At 45.6% G+C, this 20,255-nt stretch overlaps 1 protein-coding gene across 1 annotated transcript in view; it reads left to right on the top strand.

Moving 5' to 3' along the window:
* Positions 1–15,356, top strand: part of DRD2 (dopamine receptor D2) — a 73,044-nt gene extending 57,688 nt beyond the window's left edge. The window contains exons 3-8 of the mRNA XM_050921825.1: positions 2,100–2,209; positions 2,651–2,787; positions 4,202–4,392; positions 12,303–12,389; positions 13,321–13,654; positions 14,440–15,356. Of these exons, the coding sequence (XP_050777782.1) occupies positions 2,100–2,209; positions 2,651–2,787; positions 4,202–4,392; positions 12,303–12,389; positions 13,321–13,654; positions 14,440–14,633 (1,053 nt within the window). The 3' untranslated portion in view covers positions 14,634–15,356. The remainder of the gene's footprint in view (positions 1–2,099; positions 2,210–2,650; positions 2,788–4,201; positions 4,393–12,302; positions 12,390–13,320; positions 13,655–14,439) is intronic.
* Positions 15,357–20,255: the final 4,899 nt, after the last annotated feature.

Raw genomic sequence — 20,255 nt, 5'->3', positions numbered from 1 at the left:
CCCAGAATGACATTCCTGGCTCCAGCTGCACAAAGTATAAGCTCAGGGTAACTGAAAATCTGACTGCAGGTGATTATTTTCACAGGGTAAAATCAAAGACTCTTTGGAGAGGACTCTCCCCTCTTTGCAGCCCTCCAGCACTCTCCAAAAAGTTACAATCTTTCAACTTTTGTCCTGACTTGGGACAAGAACAAATGTTGAAATGCTGGAAGTTACATTTTTCAAGCAGCTCTAATAGAAGCATATATCCCAGCCACGCCAAACTTTTGAAGTTCTCCCATGCATACCCGGCCGCACACTTCACTATGTTGGAGGACAAACACTGCACTAATGTCACAGCATCCTCAGTGAACTCAAATTCATTTAGTTTTTTTGCAAGCAGCTGATTGCAGCTTTGGGTTCTACCCGGCTGGCAAATCTTTGCCTTCAGGCAAATTCTAATCAAGCCAACTTATTTATATGACTGTGCCCTTTAAATGGTATTTTTTTTAAAAAATGTGTTAATCTATCATTCAGCCTTTAATGCAGCCTCTATCTCTCCTTCGTTCACTTCATATTGCCTACGGTTATGGGTTAGAAAACAGAAATCAGTCTGAAGAATAGATATTTTATTCATTCCAGTTTCAAATGCAGTAAGACATTTATTTATAATAGAGGGAAATATGCTTTTCCATTTGCACGCTGGATACAATAGTTCCACTACTCACCATTAAACTTAATTGCAAAATTTGGTTTTAGTAACAAGAGAAAAGATGAGAACAGAGCTGCTAGTGACTGGAAATATTATAATTAGGCCTCTATCTTTGTTATGTAACATAATGTGTCAAAGATCTTTTGTTATGAATTTAATCCATCTTCATTCATAAGAATGTGTAATGTGTGAATTATTTCTTCTATTTTTATATATGCAGAGACAATAGGCTTCTCTTGTGCTATTTCCATTATTGCACTTTGTTGAGCATAAAAAAAATCTTTTAAAAATATTCACATTTTGCTAGTTTAACTTATTAATTATTATGCATTAGTTATGACACAATGTTGTTGTAACATTTTAAGGCCCCAGTTAAGTCCTTCCATAAGAGTGGCCATAGTGGGTCAGACCAAAGGTCCATCTAGCACCGTATCCTGTCTCTGACACTGGCCAGTGCCAGATGCTTCAGAGGGAATGACAAGAACAGGTAACCATCAAGTGATCCATCCCCTGTCATCCATTCCCAGCTTCTGGCAAACAGAGGCTAGGGACACTCAGAGCATGGCGTTATACCCCTGACCATCTTGGCTGATAGCCATTGGTGGCCCTATCCTCCATGAACTTATTTAGTACTTTTGTTAAAATCTTGTTACAGTTTTGGCCTTCACAGCATAACTGAGTCAACTCATTGGACATCATGGAAGTAGCATTTTCTTTGGTCCTAGTTTTTTTCATAATTCATAGACTCTAGGACTGGAAGGGACCTCGAGAGGTCATCGAGTCCAGTCCCCTGCCCTCATGGCAGGACCAAATACTGTCTAGACCATCCCTGACAGACATTTATCTAACCTACTCTTAAATATCTCCAGAGATGGAGATTCCACAACCTCCCTAGGCAATTTATTCCAGTGTTTAACCACTCTGACAGTTAGGAACTTTTTCCTAATGTCCAACCTAAACCTCCCTTGCTGCAGTTTAAGCCCATGTAGCTGTCATGTGGGTTGCTTAATGGGAATGTAGAGCAATAGAATGGAATTAAGAAAAGTAAAATCAGGCTCAATCGCAGGGGAAATTACAAAGGATGAGATCCTGCTGGCTCACAGCTCAGTCTCCTGGTCAAACGCCATCACTTGGGACTTTTCAAGCTAGACAGGACAAAGCACTAGAAGATATAAATAGCAAAAAATCCTGCACTGGCTCAGCGGGGTATTGACAGGATGTGACCTGAATACCTCTCTAACTTCTATGGCCCAAATTCTGCTCTCATTTAAAACAGCACAACTCCAGAGTAACTTCACTGAAGCCACCAAAATTACTCTCTACACTAAGAGCAGAATTGGCCCTTAGACACTCTCATCCTGGCTGCTTGAAAGAATGCCTTTTTCCAATTTTCTCTCTCTTCTCCAAGGTGGTCGGTGAGTGGAGATTTAGCCGAATCCACTGTGACATCTTTGTCACCCTGGATGTTATGATGTGTACTGCCAGCATCCTCAACCTCTGTGCCATCAGCATTGACAGGTGAGATCTCTCTGGCGGCAGGAGGAAGGTCCTATCCCTGCTCGGTGTGGCCGGTAGGAAGGTGAATTGCACAAAATCACTTAGTTTATGTGTGTCTGCTCATGTTTCAAAATGATGGAGCAGGCACCAGTGGGGTAGCAATAATCTGGAGAAGGTGCATTAGGCTACAGCATCGCTGTCTTCTCTTCAGAGGAGGGGCATTGAAAACCACATCAAATGGGCTGCACCCTAAAACCTTCCAAAGCAAGGGGCTGCAGAGACAAGAAAGTGGGTTCCTTCCAGCTTAGACATCTCAGTTCCTGGAGATCTTCTATAGCTGAACCTGCCCCTGTAGTCTCTCTGGAGCAATTTTCCAGATTTACAAACTGTACATTCGCAGACGGTCTCTCAGCACTGGCAGTGAAATAAGATGCAGGGTCTTGGTCTCCATGTTGCATGCAGGTACACCGCAGTAGCAATGCCAATGCTTTATAACACACGCTACAGCTCCAGGCGCAGAGTCACTGTCATGATCTCCGTGGTCTGGGTCCTGTCCTTTGCCATCTCCTGCCCACTTCTGTTTGGTCTCAACAACACAGGTGAGTATAATGTCATCTGTGGCTGGCTATTTTGTGTGTTTCATGCTCTCTTCTGCCTCATTGGGTCCCAGAGAACTTTGTGTTATGGGGAAGGAATTAAAATGGCTGAATAATGAATACTAGGAGTTAAGATTTAGGTGCATACACACCTCTGCCAATCAAACAGCACTGAATCTGTTGCAACTCTTGCTCTGCCAGGCCTATATCCCCCGATCAATCAGGGTTGATGTTTGTCCTCAGGCTTCTGCAGAAGAAATATGCATAGCACTAGCCAGCATTAGCACTCAAAAAGAAGAGATATCCTTACGTCTTAAAATCTACCACAGTGATGGGCACCTTACAAATAACCAGACAGCTCCATTGGCACAGCAGCATGAGATACATTCCTATTCAACAACCTTTATTGTAGGGAAGCTGGATGATCTATGGCAGGGGTCGGCAACCTTTCAGAAGTGGTAGGCCAAATCTTCATTTATTCACTCTAATTTAAGGTTTTGCGTGCCAGTAATACATTTTAACATTTTTAGAAAGTCTTTCTACAAGTCAATAATATATAACTCAACTATTGTTGTATGTAAAAGTAAATAAAGTTTTAAAAATGTTTAAGAAGCTTCATTTAAAATTAAATTAAAATGCAGAGCCCTCTGGACCAGTGGCCAGGACCCGGGCATTGTGAATGCTATTGAAAATCAGCTCTTGTGCTGCCTTTGGCATGCGTGCCATAGGTTGCCTACCCCTGATCTATGGTATGGGAATGATGGAACCTTTCACGTATAGGTCACTGCTCTGAGTATGGCTCAGGTTGGTAGCAAATGATCACTCATCAGTTCTAGACTCACCTCTTGGTGATCCACTTAAAGGGAGCTGGTCTCAGCCCCGTTCCTGTAGGACAGGTGTCCACAGCAGAACCCCTCCCCTTCCAGTAATAGCTATTAGGCAGCCTTAAAAGAGAGCCCGATGACTGAGAGATCTATAGAGACTGCACTCCCCTCTCAAATCCTACAGCTGGAAATGAGGCTTCTTGATGGGGCAGTCTGGGAAGTTTGCACCGCTGCGATCGTGTGGCTAGCTAGAGAATTTCAGTCTCCAGCTCTCAATCCAGCACTTTATACCTGCACTAACTGTGTGAGAAATAAATCTATTTTCCCTTGGATTAGGGCTTGGCCTGTGATTTTCAAAGGAGCCTAGGGGGCTGGGACACCCAGCTCCCATGGACTTGCAGGCGGAGTTGAGTATATGACTCATTGTGACAATCCCACTCTTGGTTTGGAAATTATTTCTGGAGAAAGATGAGAGCGCAGCTGTTCTCATGTTCTTATGGCTCCAGTGGTGGGTGAGAGAGAGAGAGAGAAAAATGCTGGTTCTAGCTCCTAACAGTTGGGACGATGCTCCTGCAATCTCTTGTGTCTTCCAGACAAGAATGAGTGTATCATTGCCAATCCTGCCTTTGTTGTGTATTCCTCTATCGTCTCCTTCTACGTTCCCTTCATTGTCACCCTGCTGGTATACGTACAGATTTATGTAGTGCTCCGGAAACGCAGAAAGCGTGTCAACACCAAGCGCAACACCCACGGCCTGGACTCTGACACGCAGGCACAGCTGAAGGTAACCAGACCTCATCTCCCTCTTCCAATCACCATTTTCTTTCCTTCCTGCTCACATTCTTTTCCTGACGCTTCCCCCATTCCCTCCCCCAATGACACTGTTTGGTCTGAATGAAACCGTGGACTGTGAGGATGGATATTGTGTCTTATGCCTTTTGGGAGTCCTAGATGGACACAGAGGTGTCATAAACCTAGTCCCAGATTTGGACCTTAGCGTCCAAAATATGGGGGTTAGCATGAAAACCTCCAAGCTTAATTACCAGCTTGGACCTGGTAAAGCTGCCACCACCCAAAAAATTAGAGTGTTTTGGGGCACTCTGGTCACCCCAAAAACCTTCCCTGGGGGACCCCAAGACCCAAATCCCTTGAGTCTCACAACAAAGGGAAATAAACCTTTTCCCTTCCCCCCTCCAGGTGTTCCTGGAGAGAGACACAGAAGCAAGCTTCGTGAATCTAAACAGAGGGATTCCACCCTCCCCGTTCCCAGCCTTTGAAAACAGAAGTACCGAGAGTTAATCTCTCTTTCCTCCCTCACCCAGAGGGAATGCAAAGTCAGGCTAGTAAATCTAACACACACAGATTTCCCCCTGACTTCTTCCTCCCACCAATTCCCTGGTGAGCACAGACTCAGTTCCCTGGAGTTCCCCACTAAAGAAAAACTCCAACAGGTCTTAAAAAGAAAGCTTTATATAAAAAGAAAGAAAAATACATAAAAATGGTCTCTCTGTATTAAGGTGACAAATACAGGGTCAATTGCTTAAAAGAAATATGAATAAACAGCCTTATTCAAAAAGAATACAATTCAAAGCACTCCAGCAACTATACCCATGTAAATACAAAAGAAAACAATAGAAACCTTACTGCCTTACTATATGGTACTTACAACTTGGAAATAGAAGATTAGAAAGCAGGAAACAGAAATCACTTCTCGTAGCCGAGAGAGTGCAGGCAGAAGACCCCAGAACAAAGGACTCAGACACAAACTTCCCTCCCCCCAGATTTGAAAAAGTCCTGTTTCCTGATTGGTCCTCTGGTCAGGTGTTTCAGATTACTTCTTTCCAGGTGAAAGAGACGTTAACCCTTAGCTATCTGTTTATGACACGCCCCCCAAATTGCAGACAGTGGGGAAGCTCACTGGCGGCGATTTTCTCCTAGAACTTTAAAATAAACAGATTAATACAACACATGCACCTTTACATACACCACTAAGTAAATAACTAACAGACGTCTACATTTTAAGAACACTTTTTAACTACTGGATTCTGGGAAACTCTCACAGGAGAGTGCATCAGCTACTTTGTTAGAAGCTCCTGAGATGTGCTGAATTTCAAAATCAAAATCTTGGAGAGCTAAACTCCAACGAAGAAGTTTCTTGTTGTTCCCCTTGGCAGTATGAAGCCACTGTAGCGCAGCATGGTCAGTTTGTAGCTGGAACCGCCGTCCCCAAACATATGGGCGTAGCTTTTCCAGGGCGTAAACAATGGCATAGCATTCCTTTTCACTGACTGACCAGTGACTTTCCCTCTCAGACAGTTTCTTGCTGAGAAACACGACAGGATGGAAGTTGTAATCCGTTGCTTCCTGCATGAGAACTGCTCCTATACCACGCTCAGATGCATCCGTGGTTACTAGGAATGGCTTGTCAAAGTCCGGGGCCCTGAGCACAGGGTCAGACATGAGCGTTGCCTTAAGTTGGGTAAAGGCATTTTGACACTCATCAGTCCACTTAACTGCATTTGGCTGGGTCTTTTTGGTCAGGTCGGTCAGTGGGGCAGCGATTTGGCTGTAGTGTGGTACAAATCGCCTGTAGTACCCGGCCAAGCCTAAGAAGGATTGGACCTGTTTTTTTGACCTTGGGACAGGCCACTTTTGGATAGCATCCACCTTGGCCTGTAGGGGGTTTATGGTTCCTCGACCCACCTGGTGCCCCAGGTAAATCACTCTGTTTTGGCCTATTTGACACTTTTTGGCCTTAACAGTTAGTCCGGCCTGCCTGATGTGCTCAAAGACCTTTTCCAGGTGTAGTAGGTGTTCGGGCCAGGAGTCTGAAAAATGGCCACATCATCGAGGTAGGCAACTGCATATTCTCCCAGTCCTGCTAGTAGACCATCTACCAGCCTCTGGAAGGTGGCGGGTGCATTTCGAAGGCCGAAAGGAAGGACATTAAATTCATACACCCCCGCATGGGTGACGAATGCTGACCTCTCCTTGGCAGGTTCATCTAGCGGTACTTGCCAGTACCCCTTGGTTAAGTCTATTGTAGAGATGAACTGTGCACGTCCCAACTTCTCCAATAGCTCATCGGTGCGTGGCATTGGATAGTTGTCCAGACAAGTTACCACATTTAGCTTACGGTTGTCCACGGAAAAGTGTATTTCCCCATCTGGTTTGGGTACCAGAACCACTGGAGATGCCCATGCACTGCTAGATGAGCGGATTATACCCATCTGTAGCATGTTCTGGATCTCCCGTTCTATAGCAGCTTGGGCATGAGGAGACACCCAGTAGGGTGGGGTTCTAATGGGGTGAGCATTACCTGTGTCAATGGAGTGGTATGCCCGTTCTGTCCGTCCTGGGGTGGCTGAGAACAATGGGGCGAAGCTAGTGCACAGCTCCTTGATTTGTCGCCGCTGCAGACGTTCCAGGGTGGTTGAGAGGTTCACCTCTTCCACGCCACCATCTTTTTTCCCGTCGTAGTAGACCCCGTCAGGCCACTCAGCATCATCTCCCTGGACTGTAAACTGACAAACCTGTAAGTCTCTGGAATAGAAAGGCTTGAGAGAATTAACATGGTACACTCTGGGCTTTAGTGAGGAATTGGGAAATGCTATGAGGTAGTTCACAGTTCCCAGGCGCTCTTGGACCGTGAATGGCCCTTCCCATGATGCTTCCATCTTATGGGCCTGTTGCGCCTTCAAGACCATAACCTGGTCTCCTACCTTGAAGGAACGTTCTCTGGCATGTCTGTCATACCAGGCCTTTTGCTCTTCCTGAGCATCCTTTAGGTTTTCTTTAGCAAGGGCTAAAGAGTGTCGGAGGGTGCTTTGTAGGTTGCTTACAAAGTCCAGAATGTTAGTTCCTGGAGAAGGCGTAAACCCTTCCCATTGCTGCTTCACCAACTGTAATGGCCCCTTAACCTCGTGACCATACACAAGTTCAAATGGTGAAAACCCTAAACTGGGATGTGGTACAGCCCTGTAGGCAAACAGCAACTGCTGCAACACTAGGTCCCAATTATTGGAGTATTCGTTGACGAATTTACGTATCATGGCCCCCAAAGTTCCATTAAACCTTTCCCACCAGGCCATTGGTTTGATGGTGGTACGGGGTGGCAACCAAGTGGTTCACCCCATGCGTTTCCCACAGTTTTTGCATGGTCCCTGCCAGGAAATTAGATCCTGAATCAGTAAGGATGTCGGAGGGCCAACCTACCCTGGCAAAAATGTCTGTTAGGGCCAGGCACACAGTGTTAGCCCTGGTGTTGCCTAGAGCTACAGCTTCCGGCCATCGGGTAGCAAAGTCCACGAATGTCAGTACGTACTGCTTTCCTCTGGGTGTCTTTTTCGGGAAAGGACCCAGAATATCAACAGCTACTCGCTGAAATGGGACCTCAATTATGGGGAGTGGCTGGAGAGGGGCCTTGACCTGGTCTTGAGGCTTTCCCACTCTTTGGCATACCTCACAAGACCGGACATACTTGGCAACGTCCTTGCCCATCCCCTCCCAGTGGAAGGACTTCCCACCCCGGTCCTTGGTTCTGTTCACCCCAGCATGGCCACTGGGATGATCATGGGCTAAGCTTCAGAGCTTCCCCCGGTACTTAGTTGGAACCACCAACTGTTTTTGCGGCTGCCACTCTTCCCGGTGTCCACCAGAAAGAATCTCCTTGTATAAAAGTCCTTGGTCTATAACAAACCGGGATCGATTAGAAGAGCTGAGAGGCGGTGGAGTGCTCCGTGCCGCCGCCCAAGCTTTCTGAAGGCTGTCATCCGCTTCCTGCTCAGTCTGGAACTGTTCCCTTGAGTCTCGGGTCACCAGTTCTTCCTCAGACTGTGGACTTGGGCTTGGTCCCTCTGGAAGCAATGTAGGTGATGGGGTTGTTTCCGTTGCTGGTGAACCGCTCTCCGCTGGTGCACCTGAGGGTATTTCAGGCTCGGGCTGAGCCTTTTGGGTATAGCTGTCTGTTGCTTCTGCCAGTTCAGGCTCGCTGGCGCCCTCTGGCTTTGAGTTTGAAGATGTGGTTGCACTTGCTGGTGCTGGTTGCTGTTCCAGTTCCGGGCCTGGGACTGGAGGTGCTGTGGCTGTTTCAGTGGTTGGCATGGAATCCGGGTCCACTACCTCTGTCTGGGTCTCTGGTAACACAGACGGGGCGTCTGTGGACGGCTCAGGAACAGGAATGGGTCTGGAAGCTTGCCTGGTTTGGCTACGTGTAACCATTCCCACTCGCTTGGCCCGCTTCACCTGGTTGGCCAAGTCTTCCCCCAGTAGCGTGGGGATAGGATAATTGTCATAGACTGCAAAAGTCCACATTCCTGACCAGCCTTTGTACTGGACAGGCAGTTCAGCTGTAGGCAAGTCTACAGCTTGTGACATGAAGGGGTAAATTGTCACTTGGGCCTTTGGGTTGATGAATTTGGGTTACGAAGGATTGGTGGATAGCTGACACTTGTGCCCCCGTGTCTCTCCACGCAGTAACCTTCTTTCCGCCCACTCTCAAATTTTCCCTTCGCTCCAAGGGTATTTGAGAGGCATCTGGGCCTGGGGATCTTTGGTGTGATGGTGGTGTAATGAACTGCACTCGGATGGTGTTCTTTGGACAGTTGGCCTTGATATGTCCCAGTTCATTACACTTAAAGCATCTTCCATCTGATGGGTCACTGGGCCGAGGTGAGTTACTGGAGACTGGTGAGGTGGAAGAATACTGTGTCTGTGGCTTTCCTTGGGTGGTATGTGGGGTTTTTGGCTGCCCTCGGTTGTAGGGTTTATGGTCGGTGTGCCCTCTGGGGTATTCGTTCCCCTTGACAGTAGCTTTCTTGCTTTCTGCCACTTCCATCCATCTGGCTCCAATCTCCCCCACCTCAGCGAGATTTTTGGGTTTTCCATCTTGTATGTACTGTGTTATATCCTCAGGAACACCATCCAAGAACTGCTCCATTTGTATGAGGAGGTGCAGTTCTTCCAAGGTTTTAACATTGTGTCCTGATATCCAGGCCTCATAATTTTTCCCAACGTAGTAGGCGTGTTTGGGAAATGACACATCTGGTTTCCACTTTTGGGTTCTGAAACGCCGACGGGCATGATCCGGGGTTATCCCCATTCTGTATCTGGCCTTGGTTTGAAAAAGTTTATAGTCCTTCATGTTCTCCTTAGGCATTTCAGCTGCCACCTCTGCTAAAGGTCCACTGAGCTGTGGCCTCAATTCTACCATGTACTGGTCTTCAGGGATGCTGTACCCAAGACAGGCTCTTTCAAAATTTTCCAAGAAGGCCTCGGTGTCATCACCTGCCTTGTAGGTGGGAAATTTCCTGTGCTGTGGAACAATCATTGGCGCAGGGTTGTTAGGGATGGCTGTGTTTTGTTTAGCCTTTTCTAATTCCAGGGCCTGCCGGTGGGCTTCCCTCTGGAGTTCCAGCTGTTTTTGGTGGTCTGCATCTTTGGCTGCTTGTTCTCTTTTGTATGCTGCCTCTCTGTCTTCTTATTCTCTTTTGTAGGCCGCCTCTCTGACTGCTTGTTCTCTTTTGTAGGCTGCCTCTCTTTCTCTTAGTTCCATCTCTTTTTGTTTTATTTCCAGTTGTCGCCTGTGTTCAGCTTCCTTGAATTGTTCTTCTGCCTCCCTTTTTTCCTTGGAAGTCATGGTTCCTGTTTTCTTTTGTTGGGGTGCCCTCCGGTGTTTATTGTCTGAACTGCAGGCTCTGTTGCCTCCAGGGGTCTTCCTAGCCACAGTGCCTTTTTCCCTTTCTTCCTCTAGCTGATCTGTTCAATGTAAAGTAAACCAGAAAAACCACTTTATTTGCATAAGTATAGTGCTGGTATTTGCCTCCTAATGGGAGTGCTATTGTGTGACAAAAGACCCTTAATAGTCTCTTAATGGTTCCTTGCTTAATATGCAAGCCAAAAACTGCCAGAGAGAGCAGAAAAAAAAAATTCTCTCTGGTTCCCTTTAAAACCAAACTGTTTCTCTCTGCTTAAAAGCCCCTCGCAGAGAAAAGAAAAATATAATATTCCTACTGGCTTCTGGATTCTATCTTTCCCACCACTGCACACCATATGATAAACCTAGTCCCAGATTTGGACCTTAGCGTCCAAAATATGGGGGTTAGCATGAAAACCTCCAAGCTTAGTTACCAGCTTGGAGCTGGTAAAGCTGCCACCACCCAAAAAATTAGAGTGTTTTGGGGCACTCTGGTCACCCCAAAAACCTTCCCTGGGGGACCCCAAGACCCAAATCCCTTGAGTCTCACAACAAAGGGAAATAAACCTTTTCCCTTCCCCCCTCCAGGTGTTCCTGGAGAGAGACACAGAAGCAAGCTCCGTGAATCTAAACAGAGGGATTCCACCCTCCTCGTTCCCAGCCTTTGAAAACAGAAGTACTGAGAGTTAATCTCTCTTTCCCCCTCACCCAGAGGGAATGCAAAGTCAGGCTAGTAAATCTAACACACACAGATTTCCCCCTGACTTCTTCCTCCCACCAATTCCCTGGTGAGCACAGACTCAATTCCCTGGAGTTCCCCACTAAAGAAAAACTCCAACAGGTCTAAAAAAGAAAGCTTTCTATAAAAAGAAAGAAAAATACATAAAAATGGTCTCTCTGTATTAAGGTGACAAATACTGGGTCAATTGCTTAAAAGAAATATGAATAAACAGCCTTATTCAAAAAGAATACAATTCAAAGCACTTCAGCAACTATATCCATGTAAATACAAAAGAAAACAATAGAAACCTTACTGCCTTACTATATGGTACTTACAACTTGGAAATAGAAGATTAGAAAGCAGGAAACAGAAATCACTTCTCATAGCCGAGAGAGTGCAGGCAGAAGACCCCAGAACAAAGGACTCAGACACAAACTTCCCTCCCCACTTCCACTTCCTTCTTTCCCGGTCACCTTTTACATGTAGGGCTGAGCTGGCTGACTTTTTCTTTTCTCTCCAAATGTGGCGGTGATGGTAGCTGGTGTCGCCCACATTACGGTACTGGGCAATAGATTGTTGTGCAGATGACTTGCCACTACGGTAGTATCCACAGGGAGGGCTATTGCCGTCTTGCAGGGATGCCCACTGGCTAGCAACTTCAACATGGCTCCCGGACAAGGAAACCTTTGGGATGTGCTGTGGCACCATGGTGATGGCAGCCTCAGACAGACACATGTACGAACACAGCTCTTGATACTTCACACACAGTACACGCATGTCTGTCCTGCACAGCGCATGGCTGACACAACACATCTGCGACTGATGATGGTGCCTTGAGGCACACATGTTAACAGAGTCCAGCAAAGTGTGCGTGGGCTGTGAGGACACTTGTCACAAATTCCCATTTTAGTAGGAAGTGAGAAATAATTAATATGGACTTGTAACTGGAGAGGCGCCATCTCCAAACTGTCTCTCAGCATTTCCCTCAAAAGCCAGGTTCTAGTCAAGCAGAGCAATAAGGAGACAGAGGGGTGAGGCTGGATTGAGGAGCTACGAAGGTCCTTAAAGTGTCTTTCTCATGATGAGAAAAGAGCTAAGAGTCTCTGGGAACCACCATCATTCACTCCTCGGAGTAATTTTCCAGACGCCTTACCTTTGTAATCCCAGCTATTTGTTTCTGCTCAGTGCCCTGTATTTTAATTGCCACATCCCTCTTGCCAGCTCCCCTCGTAATTCCCATCTGCTTGTGTAACCTGTGTGCTTATGTTTTCCCTCTTAGGACAAATGCACTCATCCAGAAGATGTGAAGCTCTGCACAATCATTGTCAAGTCCAATGGGAGTTTTCCAGTTAATAAGCGGAAAGTGGTAAGTGTTACAGAGGACTCAAGTCTCCAGGACAAGCACTTTCTCCCTTTGCCTATGTATGGTACAGAATGCATTTAGGTTGGGTTTTTCCCCCTAGCCTAAGAAAGAAAAGCTCTGTGTTAACAAAGGGAATTCCTATGCAGCATCAAATCTTAAAGGGCGCTCTTCCCTTTCCCCAAAGGAAGCCAGCTATTTGAACTGCAGTATCGCCAACTCCAGAATTAAAATATTAGGACTCAGTTCCTTCACCTCCCCCAAACACCATGAGATTGTTAAAAATGTCATGATTTTTAAGGCAATTATCAACTTGGGTTTCTTTTTATTTTCCTTCTTGGTGTTTTTTATATTTTGAGATATGAATTCCTTTTGGTTTCTTATGAAAACCTGAATAAAATAGTTGAAAATGGACATTTCCCAGGAATATTTCTGTTTGGGGGGCTGGGGGGGAGCCATCTTCAATTTAAACATCCTTCTGATAGAAAATCTTCAGCAGGCTCTAGATCTGAGGCTGGTAGGTTCTCCCTTTTGATAAGCCCTATAAGACAGCAGAACGACTCAGAAGAACCAAATAAGCATTGTCAGAGTCGGAAAGGCTAGTTCCTTCCAGAATAATGTTCACAGAAAAAGGATACAAATAAGGGAACATAAGCAAAGAAATGAGCCAACAGAAACACTCCCCCAGTTTAGAGCTTCCATCTTGTCCTGTCACCCCAACCTTCCCAAAGGCATTCTCCCCTCTCTGCTTCCCACACAGCCAATGTATAGACCTTCCCCTGACCATCTCTTCAAAGGAGGAGATGGGGAGTTGAACTGAGGTTAATCTCTTCATCAAGTAGTACCCCTGCTCCCTTCACAGAAGACAGTATCACTCCCTTGCCCCAAATTACATATTTATCTATCTTTATGTTGTGGGGGGTTGATCCTTGTCCAGGAGGCAGTGAATCACATGGAGGAGATGGAGATGGTGTCCAGTACCAGCCCCCCTGAAAAAACCAAACACAAACCAGCCATGCTGAGTAACCACCAATTGGTTATGCCAGCCACTTCCAACCAGTACATCAATTCCACCCTGGATTTGCCCTTGGACAGCCCCACGAAAGCGGAGAAGAATGGGCATGCCAAAAACAACCCAAAGACAGCCAAGGTCTTTGAGATCCAGTCCATGCCCAATGGCAAGACAAGGACTTCCCTCAAGACTCTGAGCAGGAGGAAACTCTCGCAGCAGAAGGAAAAGAAAGCCACCCAGATGCTAGCCATTGTGCTTGGTAAGAGCTCAATTTGGCCTCTTTTGTGGCCCATTGGCTTCCCAGGACTGGTCTTTTAATGGGAATGTCTAGTGAGGACTATTTTGTTTGTCACATAGGCAGAAAGAAGGGCATTTGCTGGTGGAACATGTGGGGAAACATGAGGAGCATAGTGGGCAATACATGGAGGGAAGGAGGAAGTGTCAAATAAGGACAAAGATGCAAGGTGAAGGGGGGGTGAGGATACTTTAAAGTGGACTCAGGAGACAGAGTATTGTGTACTGAAGGGGAGGGCCTTATTGCAGGTTTCCCTGGATAAGTTAGGGGAAACACCCATGCAACCAGGCAGCATGCCACCATTAGGAAGGCCAGCCAAGGTTCTCTTTCTCAGAGCAGCATAGGAGGACAACCGCATCTAACTCAGGGTGTTGCCGAACTCTGGGGAATAATAGATGCTGATTGGCAATGGCTGGCAAGAGGCTCATATGATTTATAATGCATCCCAATTATATTCCAAATGGCAGGGAAGTCAGAAACAGGACTGAGACATGTGAGGGCCAGATTCTCTGCCGGCGTAACTGCTTTGAAGTCAATCAACTTACAACTGCTGAGAAAACATAGTGCTTAGATACTTAAAATATGATAGCAAGACACAAGACCTACACCCCTGCAGGAAGCAATTTTCTTTTACCACCATAAGGGGCTTAAATTGTTGGATCTCAGAGAGTATTGAGCATCTGCACAAATCTTCTAGGGTTAAAATGACAATCAGTGCAATCAAACCCGATTCATTCTTTATTTCCCAGGTGTTTTCATCATATGCTGGCTACCCTTTTTCATCACCCACATCCTGAACATGCATTGCAACTGCAACATTCCACCGGCGATGTACAGTGCCTTCACATGGCTCGGGTATGTCAACAGCGCCGTGAACCCTATTATTTACACCACCTTCAACATTGAGTTCCGCAAGGCCTTCATGAAGATCCTCCATTGCTAAATAAAGCCTGAGAGCAAGATGATGCCATGCACACACCACATACACACACACACACAGGCGAGTAGGGAGTCATGAGGAGGCCTCATGTTCTTATATAGGGCCATAGGCCCATGGTGTTAAGACAGTGCCATGCCTACACACCCTTATAGCTGGGACATAATGGGTGGCTTCAAGAGGGATGCTCTCTCGTATTCTTAAGGTGACCCTTGGACTCCGAGATCAACCCAAAGGGCAGTTTTTAGAGGTACTCTCACACTGTGTTTGAAGATACAGAAGCAAAAACTAAAACACACTCATTTGATACCTGCCTGTGGCCAACTGACCTCCAGTGCATTAATTGTGGACATTAGCAGAGCCAGCGGTGGACAGTGATTGGTCACTGTGCTGGTTGCTCACATGTTAACATCATTGATACAATTCTCACCAAAGACACCGACATCTTTTCTGCTTTGCAATAGGAGCCAGAAAGCCAGAGCTCACAGGAACTCCATGCAATGACTTCGCCATCACCTCCAGCTGACCAGTCCAGTATCAAATGGCGGAAGCCTTCAGACAAAGACTTAGAGAGATGCCAACTGGGCTAAGACGGTTCTGCCATCATACAAGATCCAATATTTCAGACATATGGGTCCAGGGGACGTGGGTGCAGGAGGAGAATGGAAACCTGTATCACATATGGTGTCATAACACAAGTGTAAATATGAATAAATAGGATGAATTGAACAGAAGCCCAAGCCAAAAAAACATAAATAAAGAGAGAAAAATAAATAAATGACACGTTGTCTTGCATGGTACATGTGTGCTATGATTCAAAAGGTACCCATCATCACCATTCAAAGCCATGTCCACCTGCCAGGATTTTCATCTCCAAGTTACAGGTTATTGTACAAAAAAGTTAGCTGCAGTGTGATGGTGTCATTCATATAGTGGCACAAGGACAAAGGGAAAGAGAAGGCCCCTGGAGCCATGTCCTTCCCTGGTATAACTCCAGTGAAGTCATCAGAGTTAGACCTCCAGGCTGAATTTGGCCCCTGTAGCATGGGTTTAACCAAACAGGGAGGGAAGCTATTTTTCATTGGCCATCCTGACTTCCCCCTTCCCTTACGACTCTGCATTGAGGCAGAGTTGTATATTAGGTTTTAAGTCTCAGCCATCACTCTAAAGAACAATAACTTCACTATAAGCAAGATGTTAAGCTATTGACTCACACTGATGAGCAGTGGTTGCTTTCATGAACAATCCCATTGTCTTCAGAGGAACTACTGAGAATAACCATTTGCTACCATGAGCTAAGGGCCTTTGCAATCTGACCTTGGTGGGTTTAGGAGGGAAACTGAAAGGTTCTGAAAGAGTCCCTAGCTACACATGCTCCCATGTTCAGTGTGGACCCTGGTCTGGAAAATGAGAGATTCCCCCCCCTCTTTGTTTCCAGCACCTCCCCAAACCCCTTATCTCTGTGCTTCATGGTTTAACCACTTGAGAAGCTGTCACCAACACCCTCTCACCAAGCTGACCCCGGGACTGCCAAATCCACCACACTCATTATTGTACCCAGCTCACCATATATTTTGTAATATCCAGTAAAATGAATAAAATTCTATGGAAATGGGTCTGGCTGGAGTTTAATTCAGGATCAGGATAGTCTGGATTATTGCAATAGTCCACACACATATACAGACTGCCCCCTCCCCCCAAAAAATTAAAATCATCTGTCAATTTTAAAGCTATTAAATGCCCTGTAGACAGAGATACAGGCTGGAACCTCACACAGCTTCTGACTTCAGCAGACGGGGAGGGGGAGCCTCCTGCAGGTGTGGAGAACAAATGGAATGTTGTTTCTGGTTTTATATAAAGAAAGAGAAAAGACGATCAAATCCACTATCTCAGTTGTAATTCCATCAGCTTCAATGTGATTAATCTGTCCTGAGCCTCTTGACTACAGTTCAACACACCACCTTTTTATTTGAGTATCAGAGGGGTAGCCGTGTTAGTCTGGATCTGTAAAAGCAGCAAAGAGTCCTGTGGCACCTTATAAACTAACACGTTTTGGAGCATGAGCTTTCGTGGGTGAATACCCACTTCGTCGGATGCATGTAGTGGAAATTTCCAGGGGCAGGTATATATAAGCAAGCAAGAAGCAGGCTAGAGATAACAAGGTTAGTCCAATTAGGGAGGATGAGGCCCTCTTCTAGCAGCTGAGGTGTGAAAACCAAGAGAGGAGAAACTGGTTTTGTAATTTGCAAGCCATTCATAGTCTTTGTTTAATCCTGAGCTGATGGTGTCAAATTTGCAGATGAACTGAAGCTCAGCAGTTTCTCTTTGAAGTCTGGTCCTGAAGTTTTTTGGCTGCAGGATGGCCACCTTAAGGTCTGCTATAGTGTGGCCAGGGAGGTTGAAGTGCTCTCCTACAGGTTTTTGTATATTGCCATTCCTAATATCTGATTTGTGTCCATTTATCCTTTTCCGTAGAGACTGTCCAGTTTGGCCGACGTACATAGCAGAGGGGCATTGCTGGCATATGATGGCGTATATTACATTGGTGGACGTGCAGGTGAATGAACCAGTGATGGTGCACCAGTAACTGCACACTGCGCCATAGTAACTCTAACTCAGGAACCAATCAATGCAACAAACCTCAATGCCAACTCTGCCTACATATCTACACCAGCGACACCATCACAGGACCTAACCAGATCAGCCACACCATTACCGGTTCATTCACCTGCATGTCCACCAATGTAATATACGCCATCATATGCCAGCAATGCCCCTCTGCTATGTACATCGGCCAAACTGGACAGTCTCTACGGAAAAGGATAAATGGACACAAATCAGATATTAGGAATGGCAATATACAAAAACCTGTAGCAGAGCACTTCAACCTCCCTGGCCACACTATAGCAGACCTTAAGGTGGCCATCCTGCAGCAAAAAAACTTCAGGACCAGACTTCAAAGAGAAACTGCTGAGCTTCAGTTCATCTGCAAATTTGACACCATCAGCTCAGGATTAAACAATGACTGTGAATGGCTTGTCAACTACAGAACCAGTTTCTCCGCCCTTGGTTTTCACCCTCAGCTGCTAGAAGAGGGCCTCATCCTTCCTGATTGAACTAACCTCGTTATCTCTAGCCTGCTTCTTGCTTGCTTATATATATGTGCCCCTAGAAATTTCCACTACATGCATCTGAGGAAGTGGGTATTCCCCCACGAAAGCTCATGCTCCAAAACGTTTGTTAGTCTATAACGTGCCACAAGACTCTTTGCTGCTTCTTATTTGACTCATTCATTCTTTATGTACGGGTAATTCTCAAATTTTGCAGGTCAGGACCATTTCTTGCTGTAGGCCCTTTGCCATGAATTCCCCTTGGTACTAGATCTATTTCCCCATGTTACCAATACACACATTTTCCTGTGCAAGCAGAGTTACAATATATGTGCTTCCTGTATTGTTAAATAAAGCAGGGGGTTGAGGGGGCATGATCCCAGCATGGAAACCACTGCTATAGATGGTTACAGCATAGATTTCAAAGCTTATTTGAACATGATCTTTTGAGGTCTGTCAGCAGCTATAGATTTTAATGAAAAGGTGATCCCTTCAGCCATCCAAAGCTATTCTCAGCCCGGAGCAGGACACAGGAAGAGGAAAAGAACCCATGCCCCTAGCAGAGATGAGTCTTGAAGATGGAATCAGACTAGGGGGCACAGATGGAGCACTGGTTTATCCTGGCAACATTTTATTTACTTCCCACCAATCAGATGTTACTTGATGCTGCCTGAGCAAAATGTTGCAACCAAATAGGTCATGGCTAATTGTTCCTCAATGCTAGTGTGACAACACACAGCAATTAGGAGAGGAGATTTTATACCGTTACATTAACAGGATTATGTGCAAGAGAAAAAGAAAAGTGGTGCTTACAAAAGCACAGGAAGCCATAAAATCCTTTTCTGATCAGGAAATTGGTAACGCTGCCTTAGGAGATCTCAGGAGCAGGGTGCAGATATAGAAGGAAATTCTGTTCTTTTCTCCCCCAATCCTTCCATTTTTAACCAACTGAGTTAACCCAGTGGTGGGAATCAACCCAGCCTGATCTTAATGAAAAGACAAACAATTAAAAAGAAAAATCAATGCATTTTGTGTAAAAAAAGCCTATTCGATTTTCCAACAATATTAGCAATTTCAAAGCAGGAAAGTGTCAAGCAAGCAAATAAAATATTGGCCATGGAGACCAACAAAGCAGAAAGAAATGTGTGAAAAGCTCCTTCATAACGTAAAAATATAGCATCCTTGTTGATGACCTCCCTGGGTGACATTCACCTCTGCGTGGAGGGACAGGCAAGGCCTATGCCTCATGTAAATCTTGAAAGAAAGTGGGACTTTAGTGTCAAAGCCTCATTCCACATAGCAGTCAATTTCACCCCATGTGAGATGTATCGCAAAGCAGACCTGAACCAGAGGGCTAGATTCACTCTGACAAACTGGATTCCGAATCCAGATTCAAACTTTGTGGCTCAAACTACCTGGAATATTATTATTAAAGGAGAAAAGCCCTCGCGCCTGCGTGAAGCAGAGGAGCTGTTGTAACAGGCTCTTCTCTGATCTTTGTACCTGTACATCTCCGAGGTGACAAGCTCCTATTTCAGTAGGAAAGGGTGCAGGTCAGCAACAGGCCAGCTCTCCATTCACTCCAGTGACCCTTCACATCACTCTCTTCTAAAACCTTCGATTCTAAACTGCCCGGCCGGACTACCTGCAACCCTGATGCCCGACAACTAAGACAAGTTGTTGCTGTACCATGCCTAAGCTGGTGCTCTGTGATTGGCTGAGGTTGATGCTTGCATTCCAACTGCTTTGGGACAGTTGCTCTGCCACCAAGCGCCACCATTGATTTTCGCACAAAATCCTCATATGTTGTGTGAGTGAGTGGGGAGTGGGGGTGGAGGAATATAGCACTTTACAAATATGACCATCTCCACAACCATCAAACTTATTCTTTCCATTTGACAGAGCATAAATTCAAAAATGGGGTGGAGAACATCTTTTTGTTTTGTGTTCGTACAGCATCCTGCACCAGAGGGTCTTAGTCCAGGACTAAGGCCCCTAGATGCTATGGCAATACAAATAAATAATAATAAGAAGAAAAGTGAAGTAGTTTTTCCAAACCTATGGACAGAGTCAGCTTCAGCAACAGGATTAGAATTCGGGACTTCCTGGTCCCTTTTGCTGGCCTCAGCCTTGTAGACAAGATGACCATGTCCTTTAAATCATGTCTGAAATATTTTGCTTTCCTGGGACCTGTGGAAACGTGTATGTGTGCTGCTTGTGGTGAAGGCAGTGAGCTTTCTTTCACATCGCTCAAACAAGAAGATTTGATTTCTTCCTTACTGAGAGGCAGGGATTGTTGAAGGTGAATTCAAGCCAGAAGAAACTGTAATGGTCCTTGTTATGGTCATATTTATGGTTCCTTATTAATGAGCAAAAACTCAAGTCTGTTTAATGAGAATCCTTGGTCCTGCCTTTCTCCTTCTTTGTTAAAAGTTCACTGAAGGTCAGTGTGGTTGTTTGCAATAGTTGAACATGTTATTATCTAGAAGCAGGTGTATCCTGCACGGTATTCTATAGT

This window comes from Gopherus flavomarginatus, chromosome 13 (assembly GCF_025201925.1).
Source record: "Gopherus flavomarginatus isolate rGopFla2 chromosome 13, rGopFla2.mat.asm, whole genome shotgun sequence".
NCBI lineage: Eukaryota > Metazoa > Chordata > Testudines > Testudinidae > Gopherus > Gopherus flavomarginatus.
The sequence above is the reverse complement of the archived record's forward strand: the minus strand, read 5'-3'. Positions and strand labels throughout refer to the sequence as shown.